This window comes from Trachurus trachurus (assembly GCF_905171665.1).
Source record: "Trachurus trachurus genome assembly, chromosome: 5".
NCBI lineage: Eukaryota > Metazoa > Chordata > Actinopteri > Carangiformes > Carangidae > Trachurus > Trachurus trachurus.
This window is the reverse complement of record NC_139896.1, coordinates 21,806,458-21,831,843: the sequence shown is the minus strand read 5'-3', so window position 1 is coordinate 21,831,843 and position 25,386 is coordinate 21,806,458. Positions and strand designations below refer to the sequence as shown.

General features: G+C 41.4%; 1 protein-coding gene across 1 annotated transcript in view; it reads left to right on the top strand.

Annotated features, from left to right (window-relative positions):
• Positions 1-22,468, top strand: part of pcbp4 (poly(rC) binding protein 4) — a gene marked incomplete at its 3' end in the record, with an annotated part of 67,533 nt that extends 45,065 nt beyond the window's left edge. The window contains exons 9-13 of the mRNA XM_083971635.1: positions 1,581-1,622; positions 1,753-1,831; positions 4,225-4,277; positions 15,633-15,802; positions 22,051-22,468. Of these exons, the coding sequence (XP_083827761.1) occupies positions 1,581-1,622; positions 1,753-1,831; positions 4,225-4,277; positions 15,633-15,802; positions 22,051-22,468 (762 nt within the window). The remainder of the gene's footprint in view (positions 1-1,580; positions 1,623-1,752; positions 1,832-4,224; positions 4,278-15,632; positions 15,803-22,050) is intronic.
• Positions 22,469-25,386: the final 2,918 nt, after the last annotated feature.

Genomic DNA, 25,386 nt, shown 5'->3' with positions numbered 1-25,386 from the left:
TTGCCTATGGAGGCGTTTGTTCTCTTTGAAGTTGGGTCTGGGATTTGGAAAGGCCTCTAAAAACTCTCTGAATCGTGATCTCGGTGAGATAAACATAGACGCTGTAACGAGGCAACAGAGGGAGAGAAGTCACGGGAGATTCAGCCAGGACGGTTGTTGGAGCAAAAATGTTTTTAGGAACTTCTCTATTGTCTCTGTGCTGCAGAGCGGAACATTAATCCTACTGATATTATGACAAAAAAGGTGGTTCCCTCCGTGCTCCGTGCAGAGGTGAGATGTGCAGTGGAGAGACTTTAACTGACAGGCTTTATACTGTGTCTTTTAAATAGTATTATGAGCTTTGTGTTATGAGCTGTCATTCTTATCATCTAGAGATGAAGCTGAGACGGTTTTATGGGTGATCACAACATCTGTATCTATATTAAAAATCTTATGACGTGGGATGCAGGTACAGCCAGGAGAGTGGGTTTGGTTTTAGAAGAGGAGGAGGGGCACAAGGAACAGAAAAAAATTGAAAACAAATGAAATGATGGAACAAGCTCAAACAATCAGTGAAGCAATCTGATAACATAAACCAACAGTACTGGAAATTGTGTATTTTTCAGGAGTTTTAACCTCAAGATGTTCAAACAAAGACTCTTAATACAGAAGGTAATACATTTAAGGCAATGGCACAAAATGGTCAACACTTCCTGTCTCCCAAGTGGGCATGGTCAGAAGGTCTTGTTTTTCTCCACTAGCTTAATATCTCATCAGCCCAGTACAGGAGCATAAGCTTTTTCGATCAATCAGTCAAGCTTTATACTGTATAATATACAGTATAAAGCTTGACTGATTTATCTGATTGATAGTATATTATACTATACTATACATGTAGCACCTTACAAATGCATTTCAACAAGTGCTTGAACGAAATAAAGAAAAATTACTTATTTACTTCAGCAACAGCCGTCATATATGAATAAATAATACAAAGATTAAAAAATAAATGAATAAAAGGGCTAAAAATAAAAGCACTAAAATAATTATATCAATGTAAGTAGTTAAAATAATAAAAGGTTAAAGAGGTGGCCCAGAGAGCTCAACACACGTGAGAATACTCACAAACTGGGAAATGTTTCCAGGCGACCCAAAAAAGTGAGGAACCAGGATGCGACACACTCACATGGATGGTTTGTGCCCAATAGAAACACCTGCATCATCATCATTGCTGTTTGTACAATCGCAAGATTTCTAAAGTTGAAGTTGAGCTCTTAAGGCCGTTACCTGGGTGCTGTTTTTTTTGTCTCCACTGTCGTCTCTGTGCAGCCTTGACTACAAAAACAGGCTATTTTACTTTAAATTTGTATATATTGCCTTTTCTCTTTGTGATTTTGACAGCCGACAAAATATTCTTAATCTTAGGGAAGCTAAAACTGTGAGCGTTGCTGCATAAACAGGATTATGAGAAGTTCCTCCCCCAGTTGATATTACGCCCTTGGGTGCAGGAACATGTTGCACGGATACAGAAATCTCATTTTTTTCATGTAAGCCTTGACTTTACTGACACCTATGTCTTTTTTTTTTATTCTCTCCTCCAGACATATGCAGTACAGAGCCACTACGGCATTCCACACTCAGAGGTAAAAATGAAACACACTTTTATGATTTAGTTAATTTCTGTGAGCAGTGTGTTAATGATGGTTTTGATTCTATCAGATGATTAATTAGCGTTAGCGTCACTAATTCACACTGGTCTTCTCCCTCTCTCAGTTAGCGAAACTCCACCAGTTGTCAATGCAGCAGCAGGGCCTGGCCCCCATCAGCCAATCAGCCACACAGGTTCTGCCTGGTAGGTAAACACACACAAACACAAACACACACACTCACACGCACGCACACACGTTATATGCACAGTTCAAACTCTGGTAAGAATAAGGGAAGGTACAGTAATGCATGGAAATGTCAGGGTCCCCATGAATGTAGTTAAACAGGGATGTGTGTGTGTGTGTGTATGTGTGTATGTGTGTTTGTGTGCGTGTCAGTGGAGTCAGGCTGTCAGCAGCTGATCTGTGTTCAGTCTGTTCACTTTTGACTTTGAAGTCACTTTGTTGTCACAGTCTTTCTTTTTTCATTTATTTATTTCTTTTTTTGTCCTTTGACAGTAAAAACTACAGAAACTTAAAAACTTAAAACAAAAAAAATGTATTCAAACACCTCATTCCTACTTAAGAGGAAAGCCGTTACTCTGAGTTTCATCATTGAACTCACACGTATTTGTAGAAATACATTAACGTTATCAGGCCCGACTTTGACTTCATCTCTGTCACGTCGACCTCTCGTGCTGTGCGAGCTGTTTTAAGTTCACGTTGGATAATAAACCTTATATAATCAGGACCGCAGCCTACGGCTCTGCATTATAATCCCTGTGTGTTTGAATCCCAGCATCCAGCTGGGCGCACACGGCGACTATGGAGCAGCTTCTCCAGTCAAAGTTTGCTGCATGCTACTCTGAGCTCTGCTAATTAACTACAAGGTGAAAACCAAAGGTGTGATTGGTTTTCATTGTTTTTAAAGACTGATCAACAATCAGTGCAGTGAGAGATGTCGGGACAGTTTTTTTTCGTTATTTTCAGAATTAACAAAGCAAAATGTGTTAGTCAACATTTAGCTCATCTGTCAGCAGAGCTCCATCTGTGGTGCCTCATCGATGGTCTCCTCATGTTACCTCCCCCTCCTCTTCAGAGGGGTCAGAGTTCACGGTTGGCTTCAGGGCTGCAGCCCCAGAGATGACAGGGGATCAGTGTCTTGTTCAAGGACACGTCAGCAGAGCTACTGTCACAGAGAAATGAAGCATGTTCTTCTCCCTCACGGAGCTCATATTTGTCATAATTGTGATTTGATTCATGTATTTTTTAATAAAATCACAGAGATGACACAAATACCAGATTTATCTCTGCTGGAGACGTGATTAATCCACATGTTCTTAAAACTCACTCACTCAGGAAACAAAACAAACAAAAATCAAACATAATAGATTCATATCTGCAGTTGTGTCATGTTAATAATCAAAGTAAAACTAAGAATGCTTTACACAGCCTGTCAGCAGCTCTGTACCAGCCCTGTCATTCAACATACTCAGATGAAACAGTGAGTCAGAGGTCACAGATACACACAGTCGCACTGAAACAAATCTTAAATTCATCATAGAAATCGCTAAGAGTCTGGCTCTTTTTCATGAAGTTGAACGGGCCACTCTGTATCTTAAACACAAGAAGCCCCATGTGAAATTTAAAACGATGTGCTTGCATTAAATGTTTTCATTGGATGAATGAATTTATGCAGGAAACTAAAAGACACGGTCCAGCAGCAGCAGCAGCAGCTCTTCATCATCACTTTAAACACAAACAGCGAGGGAGGTGACTTAGGTTCTGAAGGTTTTGTTATTGTGTTTCTTTTCACACACACACACACACACACACACACACACACACACACACACACACACACACACACACACACACACCTACACACACAAAGACAGGATCGCTTTGTCACATCATTTTTCAAACAAATGCAAACCGCACGTGGCCAGCAGAGAGCGAGAGAAGAGCAAATTATCATGTGGGGATATGGATGGCTGATTATTCCATTATGTCCCAGGTATAAAACTCATCAGTTATGGTAACGCAACTTCACACACACATACACCACACCACACCACACACACATTTTCCAGTAGATATTCTCACACTGTATTAGAAGCAGTGTTGGTTTAGCTAACTGTGACCAGAGAAGTGAGGAAGGAGGAACAAAGTATATCCAATCAGAGGGCTGATGTTTCGGCTCTCTGATTGGTCTGTCAATGTCCAGTCAGATTCAGGTGTAAAAAAAAAAAAAAAAGAGCTAAAAATTGGTTCTTGTAACTTCAGTGTCACAAACACAGAGTTGGAACTTGAAGCAATGAGTTTTCAGTGACTGGAGTTTCAACCTGTTTATTTCTCAAGCTGATTTCCAGCTGAAAACTCATCAATTACGTCACAAGCCTGGAAACTTTTTGACACTAATTGGAGCTCATAGTCATCACTTCTGCTGCTGCTGTTTACAGTTTCTGTCGCTAACAGGATGAAAATCTTCAAATTCTTTATTTAAATTGGGTTATGTTTTATGTGCTCCTCAGGTGTAACTGTAATTCTCTCTCCCCTCTCTCTCTCTCTCTCTCTCTCTCTCTCTCTCTCTCTGGAGGGGTGGAAGCCAATTCCCAAACCACATCTCAGGAGCTCCTCATTCCAAACGATGTAAGTGCTCAGGATATTGATCAATATTTTGTTTGGATTTCTGTGATCAGTCAGCTTTGGTCAGATGTAGAATACTCTGACCTCACTGGCATCTGGAACTTGTCAGTAAGGTTCAGCCCAGTAACCAACATGCTGTCAGATGATCGACCCAATTGATATGATTGGCTACAAGCATTGTGTCCCCTGTCTTCAGAGTCATCATGACTGAGTCAAATCAAAACACTATAACCTGTTGTTTTTACACTGTTAATTGATCTGTCATTTCCTGATCAAGGGTTAAAGGGATAGTTCACCCAAAATTGAAATTTCACTCATTATCTACTCACCCTCATGTCGACTAAGGGCTGGGAGAAGTTTCAGAGTTATCCGTGGCTTCTCTGAATTACAGGGGGTCTCGGCATAGCAGTGCATGTCCATATAATGGTTGCAAATGAATACCAACTGTCTTCGTAACAAAAAGACATACCAAAAAACATCCAAATACCTCCATGCTGCTCGTATGTAATGTCCGTCTTGTATTGAAGCCCCGAAATGCGAAATTGTCCGAAAAAAATTTAATTAGTCTATTTTTCGAGCTTGTTTGTAGCGGAAGCTCCTCTTCCCAGTTCGTCCAAATTTGACAAACCAGGAAGAGGAGCTTTGAGAAGCTTCCGCTACAAAACAAGCTTGAAATATAGACTTATTTAATTTTTTTCAGGACAATTTCGCATTTCGGGGCTTCAACACAAGACGGACATTGCATACGAGCAGCATGGAGGTATTTGGATGTTTTTTGGTATGTCTTTTTGTTACGAAGACAGTTGGTATCCATTTGCAACCGTTATACAGTATGGACATGCACTGCTATGCCAAGACCCCCTGTAACTCAGAGAAGCCACGGATAACTCTGAAACTTCTCCCAGCCCTTAGTCGACATGAGGGTGAGTAGATAATGAGTGAAATTTCAATTTTGGGTGAACTAATGAATCAGTGTAGAAATCATCTAGGAAGTAACTCCTCATACTCAAAAACTGGATTGACTGGATTTCTTCAGATTAGTTGTTTAATGCAGGACTGAGTTTAAACAACATCTCACAGGTCAGATCTGTGCCTCACAAGCTGATATTGAAACTGAAACTGTCTAATTTATTATTATTATTATTATTATTAATAATAATAATAATAATAATAATAATAATAATAATAATAATAATAATAATGATAGTTTATTTGCATATCACTTGTCGTTACAAATGACAAATTGCTTCACATGAATCAGAAACAAACATCAAAACCAATCACATGCAAACTGCAAATAAGATTAAGAAGATGTCACATGAAGCTTGTTTATTAAAAAAAAGTAAGATATGCCTTGACTGCAGAAAGAAACTAATGAGCTGAGTTGCGGCTTTATGATGTTTATGTTTCTCAACAAATTCCAGTGAGTTGTTTTTATATTCCGGGGTTGGTGATGTGAGCCACTGTAGGTGGAGTAAAAATGAAAGCTTTGTTCTGCTACTGTGTGTTTACTAGCGTTTGTTTACATGTTGGTCCTGGTGGCAATGTTGATGTGTGGTGCAGCAGCAGATACTGTACGTCTAAAGGTATTAAGTCATAAACCAAAGGAAGGGAGAGTTTGATGTTTCAACCTGAGGATGGTGCTGCATGAAAAGTCAGAGGATCAAATTTATAGTTCAGCCTGAGGGAAGCGCAAATGTGCTGAGATGTTTCAGCCTGGATCAAAGCGGTGGTCAGAACCTGAACGTTCTGGTGCGTGTCTGGTCTCCTCAGTGTTTTGCTGAAGGTTGGCTCTGAATCTGATCAGAAAATATGAGAAAACAAAAAAACAACATACTTCAGCCCTCGGCCTCTGAATGAGCTGCACTGCCGAGCTGCTGAGCAGCAGTTTAGTGTCGTGCTCAAGGACACATGACATTTGATGGACGTGTTGACTGTGGTGAGGTCAAAGCAGTGGCTTTTAGTTTATAAGGAAGCCTCTGGCCACCATGTCTCCTCCCTCCCTCCCTCCTTCCCTCTGTCCATCACAGGATGCAATCAGCTGTCTCACTACTGACGACAACCCGGTTCCTTTCAAAACTCTGAATTAAGCTTCAGAGTAATTAAGCTGTTTACACAACTCTGTAATGTGAACCCGAGCCTAATAATCTGCCTGAGGAGCGATAAGCACTTATTGTGAGTGTTCAGAGGAAAGTAATGAAATAACGCAGACGGACCCGGCTTGACCGCACATGATGAAAACACAACATGACATTAAAGCAAACTGTGGAGAGCTTGGTTTGTTCTGCGACATCAGAAGAAAGCTGCCCAAACTCATTAACGTGAGAGGCAGGAAACGTGTTGGAGCTTCCATCCTGCTGCACACTTCATCAACAGAGACGAGTGAAACTGAGCCACAAACATCCAGTTTTACTGAAATAAAAGCTCAGTAAGTTCTCATTGTTTAAATTCCCCTGTTCAACACAAACGTTCAGCTGAGTTTCATTCCTTATTTTTCTCCTAGCCATCCACACACCCCTGCCAAGACTCTGCGCCCCTCCCAACCTGCTAACCCAGTGCAACTCAGTGCAACTTTTAGAAACATCAGAAAATGGAAAGAGCACAAACAACTCCAGCTATATATGTATTTGAGGCGACTTAAAAAGTCTGAAGTAGCCTACATGTAACAAATTTCTATTTCATGGACATAAAAAATAAGTTGCTGCACCTGTCCCATTGTTCACAACGATTAATCTCTTTATTAACATTCAGTCAATCAGTCACAGTCAGAGCCCTATACAGTACCCTTACACCTTAGTGGATTGATGTGTTTCACCCAGAGTTAGTTTCTATTTATGGGGAGCATGTGATGTAAGCCCCAGTAAGTGTATCATGACTGGCATTCAAGACAATATATCATTTTTGTTTAATATTAAGCAGCATTTTATGTTTAATAGTTTATTGTTCTGCTAAATCCATCTGGATTTGATGACAGGTCTGATCTCAGTGAATTAGATGAATATTATATATATATAATCAGTCTCTATTTACTGACTTGACCTGAGGTTAGAAGAATACCTTGCAGACATTTGCACAAAAAGACCCACAACCTTACAGCCTGAGATCAGAGTGTTTGAAATGCTCCAGGTGTGTTCAGGGACAGCTGCATCAAGTCTGAAAAACAGACACAGAGTCTGACCCTGAAGTCATAACTGTAGAAAGATGGAGGAGAGGAGACGGTCAACACAAAACTCGTCCCCTTTTTTATCCACTGGCAAGATATTTCTAAAGACGCTAGGACTAATTTAGATGTGTTGGACAAACTTTACAATGTTTTTATCCAACTACAGCTGATTCTCCACCTCTTAATCGACAGATGGACACAGTACAAGACAATTCAGTTCACTCCAGTCAAATACCAAAACAGCTGCATGAAGAAGGAAAAGATATCTTGATACAAGGAAAACAATTTCAAAATAAAAGAGGGAGTTGTAATCCACATTTTATTTGAACAGGGAAGTCCATTGAGAGAGAACTCTCTTTTACATGGATGCCCTGATGGCATTACATTTAAAATCAACAAACCACATTACAGTAATGTGATCATGACCAGCAATGTATAACAGATACAGTTTATCACTCAAAGAAAACCCATGGATTCACTATGTCTATAATTAGAGTATCTCATTTTAACAGCTTCTGCAGATTGTTCCACGTGAATGGGGCATTGTAAACAGATTTGCTAATCAAATCAAGTGATAACTGAGATTAAGTGTAATTCAACTTTTGTCTAGTTAAAAAGACATAAGTTGTTTGCCAAACAGTGCTTTATAATAAATATAATTTTAGTGTTGAGTTACAAACTTTATATAATATAATGCACAATTTCAGAGAGTAAAAAAAGGCAAATGTGCGTTTAAAAAGTGATGATGAATCTTTATGCAGTCTATGCAGCATTTGGTTGGTACAGTTTAAGCAGAAAAAGGTGGTAAGTTCACCACAGCAGACTGATTGTAGCACACTAAAACAATGTTAGAAGAGCAATTATGACCTATAACAGTTAAACAGATGGTGAAGAAGTGGTCAGTGAAGTGTTGAGGTAAATGCTGCAGTCGCTCTGGAACTGGATATTTTAAACTAAAAGGAAGAATCACAGCGCACACCTCTGCAGGCCGACAGGCCGCAGCAGCCAACTCCCTCACACTTTCCTCTTACTCACATTACAAACCTCTTCCCGTTTAACCGGCTGCTGACGACAGCAACAAACAGAGCCCGAATGTCGGCATCATGACAGATTAATGAAAACCACTAAACACGGGTTTGAGTTTCGTTCACTGACGAGCCACAGATTTGTGGCGCTGGACGGAAAACACGAGAGGGAGGGAGGAGTGTGGTGAGCGAGTGTGTTTTTCCTATTAAACACTCAGACGATGTGCGACTCCCCCTCACTTGAGTCTGAGTCGTCCTCTGCTCTGGCGCTCTCTGTCCGTCCATCATTGGCTGTTAGTCAGTCATTCAGGCTGTCACACGGTGGGAGTCTGGAGCCTGCAGCCAAAACACTGGGTTTAAAACAGAAGTGGATACCAATTTTTCTGCAGCACACTGATGTCACACACATGTCTGATAAGTATCAAGGCTCACAAACCTGAACACGCACCATGCCTTTATTACTGTCAGTGAGTCAGGCTCAAGTTGTTGTTAGTATGCCATTTAATAAGAAACTTTCAAACAGCACATCACTGAGAAATGTCAAGAGCATCTGCTTAAGTGAAAATAAACTGACACCATGATCATTTATTAGGATAAAATGACTCACAAATGACATCAGTTCTGTAATGCACAGGAAGAAGAGATGAAATTAGAAATGTTACATTACAAAATCTGTGTTCAAAAGAATTCACATGTTAATCATTGGAAAAAGAAACACAGTACTATACTATACAGTGAAAAACCTCAGTCCACGGAGAAGTGGACACATCCTGTATTCAGAAACTCAGTCTTCAAACCAGCTGCCAGGACTTCTGTGACGTTATGATGTCATGACAAAGCATTCACAAAGCCCTGCCCACTTGGACCCACTATTCAACACTTGCAGGATTTGGTTTCTGGGAGTGTTTTACCTGAAATCGTCTCTATTTTTATTGGTTCACTCAGAAAATAGTCAGCCAATCAGAAGTGAGACTGAGCCTCTCTCCTGACACTGACCTGTTGTCACTACTGTTAATGTTAAGATTTGGTTTTTAGTTCTCAAAACCATAGCTATATATTCTTATGAATCAGTTCTCAAAGAGGTCGTGGGGTCGTGATTGAGAGCGGTGACTGTTTCATTTTGACACCATAAAGTGACAGGAACTCCTGAGTTCTTTTGCTTGCTTTTCATAACTCAAATCTAATTAGCCTAATTTTCAAAGTAAAACAACAAAGATCCTGACGGCTGGTTTTAATACTCAGTTTCAGGCTGTGTGCATTTCTCTGTGGACTTTGATACTTTCTCAGTATTGATATAGAATCTAGACCTGCTTCATAATCACACAAGTGGACATCTACCTTTATACTGTATGAGACTTAATTGCCGCAGGCAGATGTGCATCCTTTCTGTGCATGCTCACTTCAAAAAGACCTTGTTCAATCTAAATTATTGATGAGTCAGGAACCTGAAGCTGCACATTGACCTATATCCATAGAGCTTAGAGTGTGAGAGGTAAAAATCAACAGTGAGGTCTTGCTCATGAATGGATCGAGCTGACCCAGGACCTTAGTCGTAAATTTAGCTAAAGAGAAGTTATTGTTTCAGTTGTCTTTGAGCAGAACCTGTCCTGAGAAGGTCGTCTTGGACTTTCTTTAATTATCTCCAGGTTGGTTCCTCCTGCGCTCAGGTCGACCTTCCTCTTTCAAAATGCATTCATGCATGTCTGCTCAGGTTCTCTCTGGGTCAGTCTGGGTTTAACTTTTTAAAGATCTCTAATAGCCCGTCTGACTTTCATGTTTCCTGTCACAGACCTCAGTCTCTCTCTGACCTTCTCTGAGTGTTTTAGTTACTCCATAACTAGTTTATACCTAGAGTTTATTAGGGTTTGAAGTCTGCAGAATCATCCACTTATTTGTCTCAAGGAGAAAAAAAAACAGAAACTGCACATATCAGAGTTGTGGGTGGTGATTCAGAGATCAGATTCAAAGGGAAGTCAATTAGACACGCTATAATAAACAACAGAATACAGCAGATAGAATATATACAGCACTCTTGCTGCACCGAGCTCTCAAACCAAGGGCGCAGTGTTTTCCGAGCTGTTTGTGCCCTGAGGCTTCGTTCATTCCTTCGTTTGGCTCTCTCCTCAACCAATTGTGTTCAGTTCATGTCTTTATATATGAGCTCTCATTGGCACAGTAAAGGACAGACGGGGGAGCGGGAGGTCACGGTTTCACAGGAAACTCTACTCTGGAGCTCTGACAAGATAATCCACACCTCTGCAGGTGCCACCACCTTTCATGTACAAATTAGCCATCAGTTTCAACTTCCATTCAGGTCTCTGTACAGTGACTGTACATATATATGAGCATCTCCGTAACAACACAACACTTATGGGGCTAACAATGCACAACAATGATGTGACACATTTTACCTTTGAAAAATTGCAGCCCTTGTGATTTGGATATTGCACACGGCCACACTGCAATTTCGATTACATTGTGCAGCCCTACGCGCACATACACACAGCTTACATGTGTATAATGGAGTGAGAATAAGAAAACCAGTAACACAATAAAAGCTTAAGAGACTGTGTATGTGAGTGTGTGTGATGTGTTTGTTTGTGTGTCGGGTTGTGTGTGTGTGTTTCACTGAGCAGGGCCAAGCAGAGCAGCTTAATGACATCCTATAGCTCTCACAGTTAGAGATTTAACAGCAACCCTCCCTCTCTCTCTCTCTCTCTCTCTCTCTCTCTCACTTTACCCCTCTCTCTCTCTCCCTCTCTCTCTCTCTCTTTACCCCTCTCCCTCTCTCTCTCTCCTTCAATAAACCTTTTCCAAATTACAAGGGCAGCAGGGAATCACCCAAAAATAGCCCTCTCTTCGTCCTCTTCCTCCTCAGCTTCAAGCTGATTTTTACCCATAGCACTTACATAAAGCCGCTTGGAGAGAGGGGACTATACCACTGTACACAGTCCTGAAAAAAAAAACCCTGTATCTCCAGAGCTGTCAGTCTTGCAGAAAGAGTAAAAAGCCAAAGCTTGTTCTCACAGTGAGGGCTACGGCGTCTATTTTACCGCAGTAGAAAATTGGGGAAGTCAGGACTTAGATATGTAGTGAAGCCACGATGTTCCTGATTAAACATTTAGAGCCAAGTCACAGTTTTAAGTGTGTCACAAAGAAATTGTTTTTTGTTTGTTTTTTTCAATAGACATTTAGATAGTATGTGGTTCTGTGCAGCTGATCATTATGACCCATAGTTAGATTTTGTTGCTAGGCAACATCTAGTTCATAGTCATAACAGGAGCAAAAGAGTCTGAGAGGGGTCATGATGAATGGGTGGATCAACAAAACACGGATTTCCCTCCCATATGACCATTCAACATCTATTGCTGCTTTATTATCATTGTAACCATGATGACAAAGATTGTATGTTGACAAAGTTCTTATTTTAGCCCAAGCCACACTTCCTTTTTTTTTTTTTTTTTTTTAAATCTATCCAAGTTGTTTTTGTGCCTAAACATAATCAAGCTACAACCATTTCTGATTGTAACCATGACAACCAAGGACCAGGACACCTGCCACCATAACGGCCACTATTTCAGGAAACGCTGCTATCAGAGACTTGGGATGAAAGACTTGTGTGGATTGTTCAGGTTGGAGACTGGTTAAAGAAAAGTGCACAAAAAATATTAAAAGAAGATGACTTTTTTTTTCAGCATTAATTTGATTTCACAATTACTAGTAGGCTTCTTACGGGTTCTTCAGCTTCCTTCCACATTTCATGTAGGTTAACTTGTGACTTGTAAGTGTGAATTATTATTCATCTCTGTATGTCAGCCCTGTGATAGACTCGAGATCCCGCCCTCACTCACCATCGGCTGGGATTGGCTCCAACGTCCCCCTTATGACCCTATAAGGATAAGTGGTATGGATCATGGATGGACAGACTATAATAACATACAGGCTAAACCTGGAGATATGAATTTTTCACAGGACGGCTGACTGGCGCCTCTGCTGTTCTAACTCACCGCCTGTGATTCAATGAGGCCGTTTGAGGGGTCGAACGGTGGCTAAAGGTGGATTTCACACAAATGGTCCTGACCTGGTTGTTGTCAGCTGACACTTTGTCTTCTGTCTCCTACATATCATTGTAGCGCTCTCTCATTATCAGGCCTCTTTCCATGAATAGCCCACAGAGCAGATCTCCTCCAACAGAGCCCGTTACTTGTGGGGAGTGGAATGTTTTTGCAGAGAGAGGAGGAAGTGGAGAGAGGGAAAGGTAAAGATTACAGAAGGAGAGAGAGAGAGAGGGGGGAATAAAGGAATGAAAGGCACAGAATGACAGAAGCAGTAAAAAAAAAAGAATCCAGTGAGCTAGAAGAGGCAGAAAGCCTGACTAAGAGAAAGATCTGGGTCACACAGATAAAAGTGAGAGGATCAACGGAGGGTTCTGCATCAGAGTCCCTGAGTCAGTGTTTGTAACGGAGAACTTTCATTCAGAAATTATTGAGAACAGAGAAGAACCCTCCACTGCTGAGGAGAAACACCAAAACCTGGAAGACTTGATCCCAACCAGGTCTGCATGTTTGTCTGAGACTCTGACCTAAACATCTAACTAATGCAGATGCTTCCAAAGATACATAATCAGTCACATGCATTGGTGTTGCATGTGCAAGCCGTTTGAGTGACATTTTAGCATCATCACTATCAAAACTAAATTAAAGAGTGACTGGCTTGAATCACGACCTTCAGGTCTCTTGACATATATGAATGTATATTATGTCAATTAACAGAGTGCAGAAATTGACTCTTCTTTGGTGACTCAGACCTGGACGCAAATGCAGCAGACTTGGACCTTCTTTGCTTCTTTATTTATTTCCTGTTTTATATTTCACTTTCCCGAATTTACTAAATTTTTCATCTTGACAGAATTAACTCTCTTTATTTTGATCTCAAGAAAAGAAAACTTTTTCGAATGTTGAAATCAAGCAATGATTTCACTGTGAACACAAGGAAAAAAAACACTCATAAGTAAAAAGAGAATTACATTTCAGGTCATTAACTTTAAATGACTTCCCTCTTAAGCAAAGTATTATTACTGTTCTTACCGTCTTTTAATTTTCTTTACAAGTAAACACATAATTAAGTATAAATGCCAAAGTTAATTAACATTATATGTTCTTTAATATGATGGATTTGAGGCTAATGAGCTGTAACAAGGGTTAATGATGATTCTTTACACCATACCAGCCTTAAAGGGCTCAGACAAATCTACCATTGTTTTTCTGTTTTAATTGGATTATATTTACATCCCCCCTCATTATATTCCCCTCACTCTGCTGTCACTGCCTCTCATAACATTTAAGTCATTTAAATACATGTTATTTTAGAGCAGAGGAAGAAGTGGAGGAAAGGCATCTTCATGTTGTTGAGTCATTTGTCACAAGTTTTCTCCTGTTATTTGCAACTTTGAATTCTGTCATTATCAACCACGGACGTAATTTTAGGGGGGGACGCAGGGGACATGTCCCCCCCACTTTTTCAAAACGCCGTTTTTGTCCCCCGCTGTTTTTACCGTCCACAAACAATGTTACACTGTATTAACACTAGCACCGCCATTGCACACTATATACCTATAACCGCCATGAGTCGTTCATTGGACGAACTGTAATAAAGCGTTAATTAGAGCTGTATAGGTGTTACATTTGTCTTAGTCTTTTAACAGCTACTCTGGGCCATGAAGTAGGCTGCACCCCGCAGCCTCCGCGAGGCAGGGGGACGGGGGGGGGGGCATACCGTAGGAACCCCGCCCCCGCCTGTAAAGCCAGGTTTCCACCGTATAAACGACCTTTTTTTTCTCTCTCTCTCTCTTTTACGGCAACATCCATAGTCCTTAGTGATCTTTGTTTGATATGTCAGGTGGAGCTGCCCCCCCCCCCCCCCCCGCGTGCTCACGTCGGCGCTTTACATGAAGAGCACAGCGACTCTGTTTTTACACTAGTTTGCTCCTAAATACTGGCTTTATAAAACGAATTTCGTTTTCTTTTGATATCATATTGATATTTCCCCCCTGAATGTAGGCTACACCTCTTCTACAACTAGTCTGTCCAGTCTGGAAAATAATTTCTGCACCGTGCGTGTGTGAAGTGTGGACGTGAGTGTGCATCTGCGCAGCCTGCGCACGTGTACACACAGAGATACACATTAACACGCACGCACGCACACACACACACAATCACACACACACACACACACACACACACACAGAGAGAGAGAGAGAGAGAGAGAGGGGGGGGGGGGGGGAACTGTAAGAAACTGAAAGAGTTTGGGTTTTATTAAAATATGTCCCCCCCACTTCTAAAATCAAAATTTCGTCCATGTTATCAACTTCCTGTCTGGTTTGTGTGCAGACACCAGGTTTTATGGTGTTAAGGGCAGTGGTGCAACCTTCACATGCAGGTGGTAATGAGAGATGTTTATATTCTGGGGCTGACACCACAGTAAATATCAGTCTGTTGTTACGGTGACACCTACTGTATGACAAAACCCCTGCCGGGCCAAGTATAGCACATACACACACACACACACACACACACAAAGCTCCTGGCGGACAGCTGAGTTCACCACCTGTTGCTATTTTATATTCTTAGACACAGAAAAGGTAACAGGATGGAGGGGTGGATGGATGGAAAGGCTGAAAAATGAACCACAGAGATAGATGCAGTGTAGGTGTGGGTTCAGAAGGTCTGACATCAGCAAAGAAAATAAGTTAATGATGTAGCTTGTTCTGTTCAGGTTGTGTTGAGCCTGGGTTGGTTCAGTCACTGCTGCTGTGCTGGATTGTGATGCATTCAGGGGTGTTTGTTGTAGCTTTCCCACATGTGTCTATGGTCAGAAAGTCATTGAAAGTACTAGTAAAAACACACTAGAAATGCTGATTTACATCTGCAAAATTAAATCAGGTTGGTCGGTCAGTTGGTTTATTGGTCAGTGGGTCTGTTGGCTGGTCGGTTGGTTGGATGGTCAGACGATTGGTCTCTCGATTGGTTGGTTGATTGGCTGGTCGTTGACAGTCTATCGGTTGGTTGGTCAATCCACATTGATCCAGACGGAAATATCTGTATGTCTATCTATAAGTCCTTTTGGCATATGGTCTCTAATCTTAAACCCTCTCTCCCATTCTTCTCATAGCTGATCGGTTCAATCATCGGTCGCCAAGGCACCAAGATAAATGAGATCCGGCAAGTATCAGGAGCTCAGATCAAGATCGGCAGTCAGATTGACAGCACCAGCGATCGCCACGTCACCATCACTGGCACACCAATTGCCATCAACCTGGCCCAGTACCTAATCACTTCATGGTAAGTATCAACACGGGAGAGGATCTACAAAGAAAAGGACCATGATTTGATTTAATGGTCTGAACTGAAGGACCCACAGCAGGTTCCTGGCTCAATAACTTTTCCATCAGAGAAAATTTAGATCTCCTGATCCCTGGGTCAGTATTGGTTGGGTTTTTTTTAATTTTTTTAATAAGTCAAGATGAGACAGTCATTTCATGCACTGAATGAGAACACAGGATGGATTGAAACCTCCAAAAGTGCATAACTGCTTCAGTGCAAATCCTAATAGTATTAATAATGATTGTCATCACCATGCAGCCAACTGTTTTCATCTCACCGAATAATCAAATTTGTATGTAATTTAATCAGAGTTTAACTCAACTTTATTGGCAACTACTAACAGTCACAAAGACAGATAAAAGGGTGTGAGATCTGGAAGGATCCAGGTGAAAGTTTTAATCAGTGAAAGATTGTAAAACACTCAAAATCTGTAAACAGGCAGGGTTTCACATGTTTCACATATTCCTGTTTTAGTTTAAACAGAATATGTTTCAATATCGGTTTCTGTTTAATTCATTCAAAGTGAAGCGCCTCGTTAACATTAATGTCAATGGATAAAAATATCAGTTATAATCAATGAAAACAGGTACAAACAGAGATTAAGAATCTGAAATGACCACAAAGTACCAAAATATTTTTGACCTGGAACAACGGTCAGTCATTAGTCCTGGTGTGATGTAATCTACTCTAGTAGACCAAACTAACTTTGTTGGCTTTGTAAATAAATAAATACAGTATGCAAATCCTGTCTCTCAGAGTAAGAGAGAGAACCACCCAACCTTTTTATTCAGGATGCAGTGATGAGTGTTGAGTGTCATAAGCATCACCAGTAATGAACCTGAGAGCAGAGTAGCTGGCAGCATCATGCAGACATTAGAGCTGCAGCCTGCCAACATATTGAAACACTGGTTAGAACTGGAAGCACAAGTCGCCATGAATGGACATAGACACGCCCCTGCTTATTAGACCTGTCAGTGAAAAACTCAACAAAGACCAAGACTGGGTCTCCACCAGTGCCAGAACAGCTGCAACAGGACTATAAAAGCTCTGGCTATTTACTGTAGGTCTACCTGTGATTAATCAGATCACTGTAAAGTGTCATATCTCTTTCATTATAACAAGGTAATTGTTGATTTAGGTTACGTTCACACGGAAACGATCTGAACAGAAAACGCAAAAGTGGCGTTGCGTTCTCACTTTCCTGACGAGCGTTTTTGGGGTGGAAATCTGGAAAAGTCTGTGGATTTCAATGTTGTATGCACACCAGGCGCCTTAGTGGCAGTGTGCCACAACACACAACACACAACACGACCAAGTCCGCACGCCTGTGTACAACCCAGGTTTTTTCCTCTTCTTATTCTTCTTGATTTCCGGCAGGCTGTATGCCGGCCATCATAATGCTCTCCTCCGTGCCCTCCACAGGTCATAGAAATCAGAGCAGACTTTTGTGTTTTCACCCTTTACATGGTGACGCAATGGCGGATCATTTTTAAGATTGTTTTTAAGTGTTACATCTCCAGCAACAATTGAAGTAAACCCCTTCAACTGCATGGTCACCTTCAGACTGTCATGATAGTTTATTACTTGCGGTGGCGGTGACCAGATGTTCATCTTGCATCTTCCAAGCTCCATACAGTATAAAGGTTGATGTCCATGTGTGGTGTGATCATAAAGTACATCCAGGTTCTATACTGTGAAAGTATCAAAGGTGCAGTCCACAGAGAAATGCGCTCATCCTGTATTCAGAAACTGAGCCTTCTGTGACTTTGTGATGTCACAGCAAAGCAGCTACCATCGATATGATTTTACAACTTCGTATGGATCAACACTTCAAAATAAAACACAGGGGAAGCATACAATAATACAACCTTTACGTTTTTTGTGGCATGACTGCAGGCATCATGAAGTATGTCTGTAGAAATGTCACATGAGAATCATTACATGATAAAAGGAAATTAAGCTCTACATCAGACATAGAGATCATGTCAGTCGCTCCTTCACCGAGCCGTTTAATTGAGGCTGTGAATGAGAGCGACATGAGATACAGACTGTCTGCAGCTTTAATACAAGTTACAACCACTATGAATATGCAAATTCATGATTGGACTCGGGGTGAAATTGATATTTCACTTAACCATTCGTCCTGCCACTGACAGTGGAGAGAAATCACACACACACACACAGCGTAAAACGAATGTAAGGAAGGGTCGGCCTCATTCAGTCTGAAATGTCAGGTCAGCCAAGGTGACGATGACGCTGGAGTGTCCGTGACAAATCTGCTCTTTTCCATTATATTTTTTTAATCAGTCTCCGAACAGATAAGACTATCTGTCAAAGCTTATTCCAGCTGCTGCCTCTGCAGGTCAGGGCTGTGACTGGCTGACCACAGATCAGCAGGTAAATTCAAACTGGGAACCGAATCAGCGCTAAATAGTTGAGCTTCAGTTGACAGCTGTTCATCAACACTGCAAAGTTTCTACATTAACTAATTTTTCTCATCAGACCTCCACTCGTTTGACATCATCTCTCCTCTAAATCAAGCGAGAATCTGCACTGCAGTAGCGCAAAAAATATAGGCCTACTGTATCCACCTGAATATAGGAGAGAAGAGAAAAAGGCTCTGAGGACTAGAAACACTTTACACTCATTCTGTTGGGAAAGTTTCCCTAAGATCCTGTTAACCCCAGGGAAACAAAGTTGTTGTCTTTGAAGCAGTTTGTCTCAGGGAAGTGAAACAAGAACGACGGTAACACACACAAATCCACATTACTGTATAGTCTCCCAGACTCTTTCTGTCCTGTCAGACCATTGAGGTGTCAGAATAGTATTTTCTTACACGTGTTTGTCATATTTCCTCCCTGGGTCATTTCTTTTCTCTTCTACAGCAAAAGTTGTTACACAAACCCAAGAGATTGGGACCCAGGGATTGGTACCAAACCCAATACTTAACAAACCTGATAAACCTGAAGACCAATGTATCAATAAGATATTGGTTTTGCTTTCAGTATTTGAGAAATTAACAAAATAGCCATCATGTCTATTATTAGTATACACTAGTAGATGATCATTATGGGTCCCATTGATGATCATTATGGGTCCCATTATGGCCCATCCCTACTCAAAACTAAACTTAGTAGGTAAACATGTGACAGCCGAATGTCACAATTCTTACAATATATTGCAATATTATTGTGATATAATTGTATAACGAGTCAGATAAACACATACTTTATTCATCTTTATCCCCTAGGGGAAATTCACTATGATGCAATATACAATGTTATCACATTACCATAATAAACTGTATGATGGGGATATTATTGAAATATACAATATTATGTTAATCTAAGATGTTATTGATTCTTTTCTAACAATTATATGAAAAACATTGCAAATGGTGGGAAATGTTAGCCTGATGCATCAGCCGCTTATTTCATTACATTTCATGTAGCGTCTGAACACGAGCCATAGGGATTCGTTTGCTTCCGGGAGGCGGTTGCTTACATTTGCTTCAACTAATCGCTGCTGCTTGGTGGTCACGTGTGCTATACACCGGTTAAGATCATAGGTTAATCTTGAGCGCTTGAGTTCAACGTCATCGCCTTCACTTACCCGTCTGTTCGCTGAGCGGACGGAGCAAACCGAAACGCATTGCTAGTTTCCTGACTACATGGTTGAGGCAAATTAAATTTGCCGGAACCAGTAGGCGGCGCTAGCCTGGCTAGGGAAATGTCACCATGTTCATTATTATTGAACAAACACTTGCTAGCCTAGCAACATTGAGGTGACAAACAATCCATAATGCAACAGTCTATCAAAAACAAAGGAAATATCCAATGTTGTTATCTGAATTGCCTATCGTCATGTTTTCAAACAAAATTTCCAGATGAAATTATCATCCTATTTTCAGGTCAATACATAATGTTAAAGTGAATAGACTTTTATCTTCTGTGATGCAGTCGCACAACTTCCCCCTCTCTGTGCTGGAGGAACTCTGAGCAGCATGTTTGCTTTATGCGGCTGAGGCAGTGACAAATGGAGGATGACCGCTCTGATCTGAACGTGACTCCCTTTTATCTGCTGTTGATTATTCACGCCTCGGAGCGCGCTCCCTCAGGAGCTTCACGTGCAATCAGGGAACCCGTCAGACACAAACGCTCCCACCACAGAGTGGAGAGAAGAGGGAAGAAGTCACAGCCCGAACAGATGCAGTGAATGTTTCCAATCACTCGTTCATTTGACTGAAGAGTTCATTTGCTCACTGAGTCAGTTTGTCATATCAGTAACAAGGAGTAGTTTTGGTTATTTAAAAAAAAAAAAAAAAAGGCTCTTTTTTTGCCTTGAACATCTTTCCCACTGTCTTTAAATACACTTTGTTGAGAACAGGAAATGACACAGTTTGGCAGAAGATGTAAATGGGTGGGGGAGGGGGAGAAATCCCCTGCTGCAGTCCTGCTGTTACAAGCTAAAATGATGTTTACACTTGATATTAGCGTTCATCTGTAAAAGGGAAGATGTAGATTAATGCACACGCTCCACATCTGCAGGTGGTCTGATGTATATCCTGATCAAACCCCTCACCCTGCAGATAATTTACATATGAAAACCAACCAGAGTCAAGAATCATCATTTCATCCAGGTGTTGTAAATATCCAGATAATGTATCCAGATAACAGGTTGCATGTTATTACCAGCTGTGTGTGTGTGTGTGTGTGTGTGTGTGTGTGTGTGTGTGTGTAGGCGGGGTGTGTTTGTTTCCTGAAGTCGAAGAATAAAATCAGAGACTTTGTGATTTTTACAATGAATATAAATAAATGTCCAGTGTTTTAGAGAGCTGAAGTTCCACTCTGACAGGAAGCATGAAACTGAACTATAGGCTTCTTTTCTTTTCTTTTCTTTTCTTATTGTTGTTGTCACTCTAACCTGCTGCTGCTCTTTTCTACAGTAAAATCTCCAATAGCATCTTTAGCATTCAGCAGCGACAAGCTAACATTACATTCATACACATGCAGTGAGCATGAAGCTGCAGCTCTGAGGAGCCTGTCCCTGCTTGGGTGACATCTAAAACACCAACATCATGACCGCCTGCCTAATATTATGTTGGTCCCTTTTGCTGCCAAATACACAACAAACTGAGATGCACTGTGTATTCTGACACCTTTCTATCAGAACCAGCATTAACTTTGTCATTAATTTGAGCATTAGCTTGTCTGTTGGATCGAAACACACCATTGTTCCTTCCTTGGGCCATTACTGACCACTACAGACCAGGAACACCCCTCAAGTGCTGCAGTTTCTGAGATGCTCTGACCCAGTCGTCTAACCATCACAATTTGGCCCTTGTCAGACTCGCTCTTTGTTTCTCATCTCGACTTTAACTCTATGTGTGTTTTAACATAGCCTACGTGTTATTGAAACAGTTTGATACAACAGTGATGTTGTATCAGCTCTGTGCAGACATTATAACCACACAGCTGGCTCTGTCCTGGTTGTCACTCGCGTTGCATCAGAGGACGTGTGCATGAAGTGGGCGTCCGTTTTAAATCTGCAGCTCAGCAGGAGGCAACAGGGCACATTCACACTGAAGAGCAGCCTGGTTCATTTTATTTTATTTCCTGTTGTTAAATGTTCCCGTTCAGACTCATGTACTGTAGATCCTAGTTGTTAACCTGTGTATGTGTGTGTTTGTGTGTAGTGAGTAGTACAGGTTTTTTATGCTTCTTCATCATTTTCATCATATCTGACGAAGCCTTCATCCTAATATATCTATAATGGTTTTGTTCCCTCCTCCCAAAGCCCCCTCCCAAGCCATCACCCCAACTTAAACAGCACACCCCCCATCCGTACAGCGAACTCCCCTACAATAATCTGTTGCAACCTCCAGCAAAACACACCTGTCTTATGATTTTAGTTTTGTCAAATTTCCTTTGTTTCATTTTTACTCTCCAAAAGAAGAAAAAAATCCTCTTTGTTTTCGGTTCATTTTCCTTTTCAGTTTCTTACTCTTGATTTCTTTAACATGTCTTTGATTTAACCCTCTAACCCTTCTCCATCCAAAATTCCCTCTCCTTTACCCCTCTACCCGTCCCTCCACCCTCCGTCCCCTCCCTCCCTTCCTTCCACCTCCTCCTCCTCCCTCCCTCCCTCCCTCCCTCCCTACCTACCTACCTACCTCCCTTCCTCCCCCATCCGTTCCCGTCCTCCAGTTTAGAGACCGCCAAATCCACCGCCCAGTCCTCCTCCATGCCGTCTCCCGTTGACCTGACCATGAGCTTCACCCAGCCCGCCCCCCCTGCCTCGTCCTCCTCCTCCTCCCCCCTGGCAGCGATGGGCGCCACACTGCCCCACGCTCCCATGCTGGGCGCTCCCTACGCCCTCCCACTCTCCAGCCTCCTGGGAGTGAAATCCATCCCCTACCTGGCACTCTCCACCCCTCCCGCCTCAGCAGCAGCAGCAGCAGCGGCGGCGGCGGCCATCGGGGCCCCAATGTTGCCGGGTTCCATGCCCACGGCGGCGACGGCAGGCCAGGCTCACGCGGCAGCGGCCCTGGCGTCCTACACGGCCAAGATCTCATCTGCCAATGGGATGAAGAAGCCAGAGAGACAGAAGTTTGCTCCGTACTAACGAAGGAGGAGGAGCCTGTGTCTCTGAGGTAGCTCCTGGGTGGGTCTTCAGCCGGACAGGGCAGTTTCACTTCCTGCTTTTAACTCTTCTTTCTTTCATTCCTCTCTCTGTCACACTCTTTTACTTCTTCTCTCTGTCTTTCTCCACCTTATTTCTTGAAATGGTCAAAGTGGGATCAGTGGAACATGTTTGGTTTCACACAGGGACATGCACAGCGACACACTGGGTTTTTCCACGGTGCAGTGGTCAGTTGTGACCGTGGTGACATGTTGGAGGTGTGAGTCTGTCGCTTGCACATCAGTTCAGCTCAGTGTGTTGAAAACTGATGTGCACATCTGTTTTTATTGATGAGCAGCTCCTCTAACGGGGAGAAATCAATTGCATATTCTACAACTCCTTCACAACAAAAGCCTCCCAAAACAGTTTTAAGATTCTTGATTTAACTAAATGTTGAAGTACAGAAATACCAAAGATTTGCTTTGACATTTTTATCTAGTTTGTCTTGAGAGAATAAGAGAGTTTATTTTTTAACTGTATAATGTCCTGCTCACATTCCCTGGTCACACCTGTTCAAGTAAAATAAATTTATTTGTGCAACAGTTTGTGAGCTCAAATTCATCTTAATCAGATGTTTTTAACTCTCAGATACAGACATTCTACACTGAACGCCTCTCTGACTCAGCTGCAGTTGATCTGTAAACGATAAAAAAACAAATAAGTAAATGAAAGGCTGATATTTAAAAGAACAAAAACTTTAAACTGCAGACACTCAGGTAGTAGCCTCATGTCAACACACCAACCAAACCAGCAACACCACACTAGTAGCCAGACCTCGCACACGTGGAAAAACCCCAAACAACGGACAAAACTATAACTTCTCTACAGAAAGAGAAGTCATCATTATTCCCTCAGTTAATCCACGTTAACATCCAAAATGAAGTCAGAGGCTTTTGTTCACTGATCCCAGTGCAGGAGGCGCCCTCTGTGTGACTCCACACTGCAGCAGCTCTCATCATGGGAAATGAGAGAGGCTCAAATTAACATGCTGATCCCATCTAAGCTCCACATGGACAAAATAAATTAAAGAGCAAATAGAAGCTTCAGAGTTCATAATCATCCTGCAGCACCAGGGAGATTTTTGGTGGTGATTTTAAAAAGAACCGCACGATCAGACAATCCTGTACAGTTAGTCTTTGTTGTGAGGCAGATGGATCGTTACACGCAGTCGCCACGCCGCTTTACATCCTTGTTTGTTTGTGCATCACAGCTGCGCGTTTCTGTGCAGACGTGAACTCACCCAATAAACCACTCAGGGTCGGTGACACCTCCCCACCTTTCACCTGTAGATCCACCGTCTACAGCAAGCTACAGCCATAAGTCACAACGTCGGCCGACATGTCCCGGTGTGCATCAGCTTCTGCCTCCATTTGGTTTTACCCAGACTCACACAAGTCATCGATCATGTCTCTGTGTGCAGCCTCGCTCAGGCTGTTACTGTGTCTTCTCAAACATTTTCTCCACCATTGAAAAAATAAGAGAAAAAATATTTAAGTTTAGTAAGTTAATGTCTCGGGCCTGAGTTGAGCTTCTTCCTGGGCAAGCTCCACTAATCAAAGGGCTATATGTTTTATTTAAAAATTGGATCCATTAGAAGATATATTTGTGATTTTAAGAACAAAAACCCATCTCAGAAACAGAAGAAATCAAACAAATTGGGAAAATTGAGCAAGCCACCCACTTCTCTGCCTCTACTGCCCTTTTTTTTAATAGAATAGATTTTAACACATAGTTTGATTTCTACATGTCTGCTTTATAGATTTTATAATGTATTATTTAGCCTAATAAGTGGAGAGAGAGAGAAGAGATAATCAAGTGAGTGTTTCTCACCAGGTTTTTAATCTATTTATTAGCTGCATTGTCATTGCAGTGCATTTATTATCATGTATGTTTAATAGAAATAACTATAACTTTAAATACTTTTTTTTTTTTAATACACATCAATTGATGACAGTGGTAAGGATGCTAACACCTTCCAATGGCAGGGAAGTTAGTCACACACACACACACACACACACACACATTCAGTTAATTACACACTAAGTGCTACTCATGTCAGCAGTATGTGACAAAACCAACACGCACCGCCAACTGACTTATGTTCACTGTGCAGCGGCAAAGAAAAACCTTCAGCAAGGAAACACTGTGTTTCAGTCTGACAGGTTAATTGTGGCGCTGGTTCAGCCTGAGGTGAAACTTGAGCCCGACCAGAACCAGCCAACTCTCCAGGTTACAACTACAAGTTGTAATTCAGAGAATAAAATCATAATACTTTAATAAAATTATCATAATATAACATGAAGTCATAATTTCTCAAGAACAAATTCAAAATATCACAAGAATAGGTCATCATGTTTACAGAATTACATTTTGGGCTATTCCACTAATCAATAAAGCAGATGCAATGCTCTTATATATAACATCTAAGTAGATCTTGACAGTGACAGGACGTCTGGAATTCCCCTTCTGAAACATGTCACTTAAAACTATGACTTCTTTAATAATCACATCAAATTACCACAAAAGGAATAAAGACATTTTGTAAGTAAAATTCTGACTTTTATTATTTACATGTATATTTATATTATTTTATTATTTTATTATTTTTTTTATTAAGACTCCTCCAATATTCTGACTCTTTTGATTACAGATGATTTCCCTCCTGCAGAAGCAGCTCACTGTTAAACTGCACACAGAGACCAGTGTTAGCCACATATTTAAGAGGAAGAAGTCAAATTCAGCAGAGCTCACCACTTCCTCATTTTCCAGTAATCCCACTTTCCATCTCTCATGTATCTGCCCTGATCAGAGCGACTGTCCGGACGTTGGCCCAGCCTTGGTTTGAAGCTACTGTCTGATGA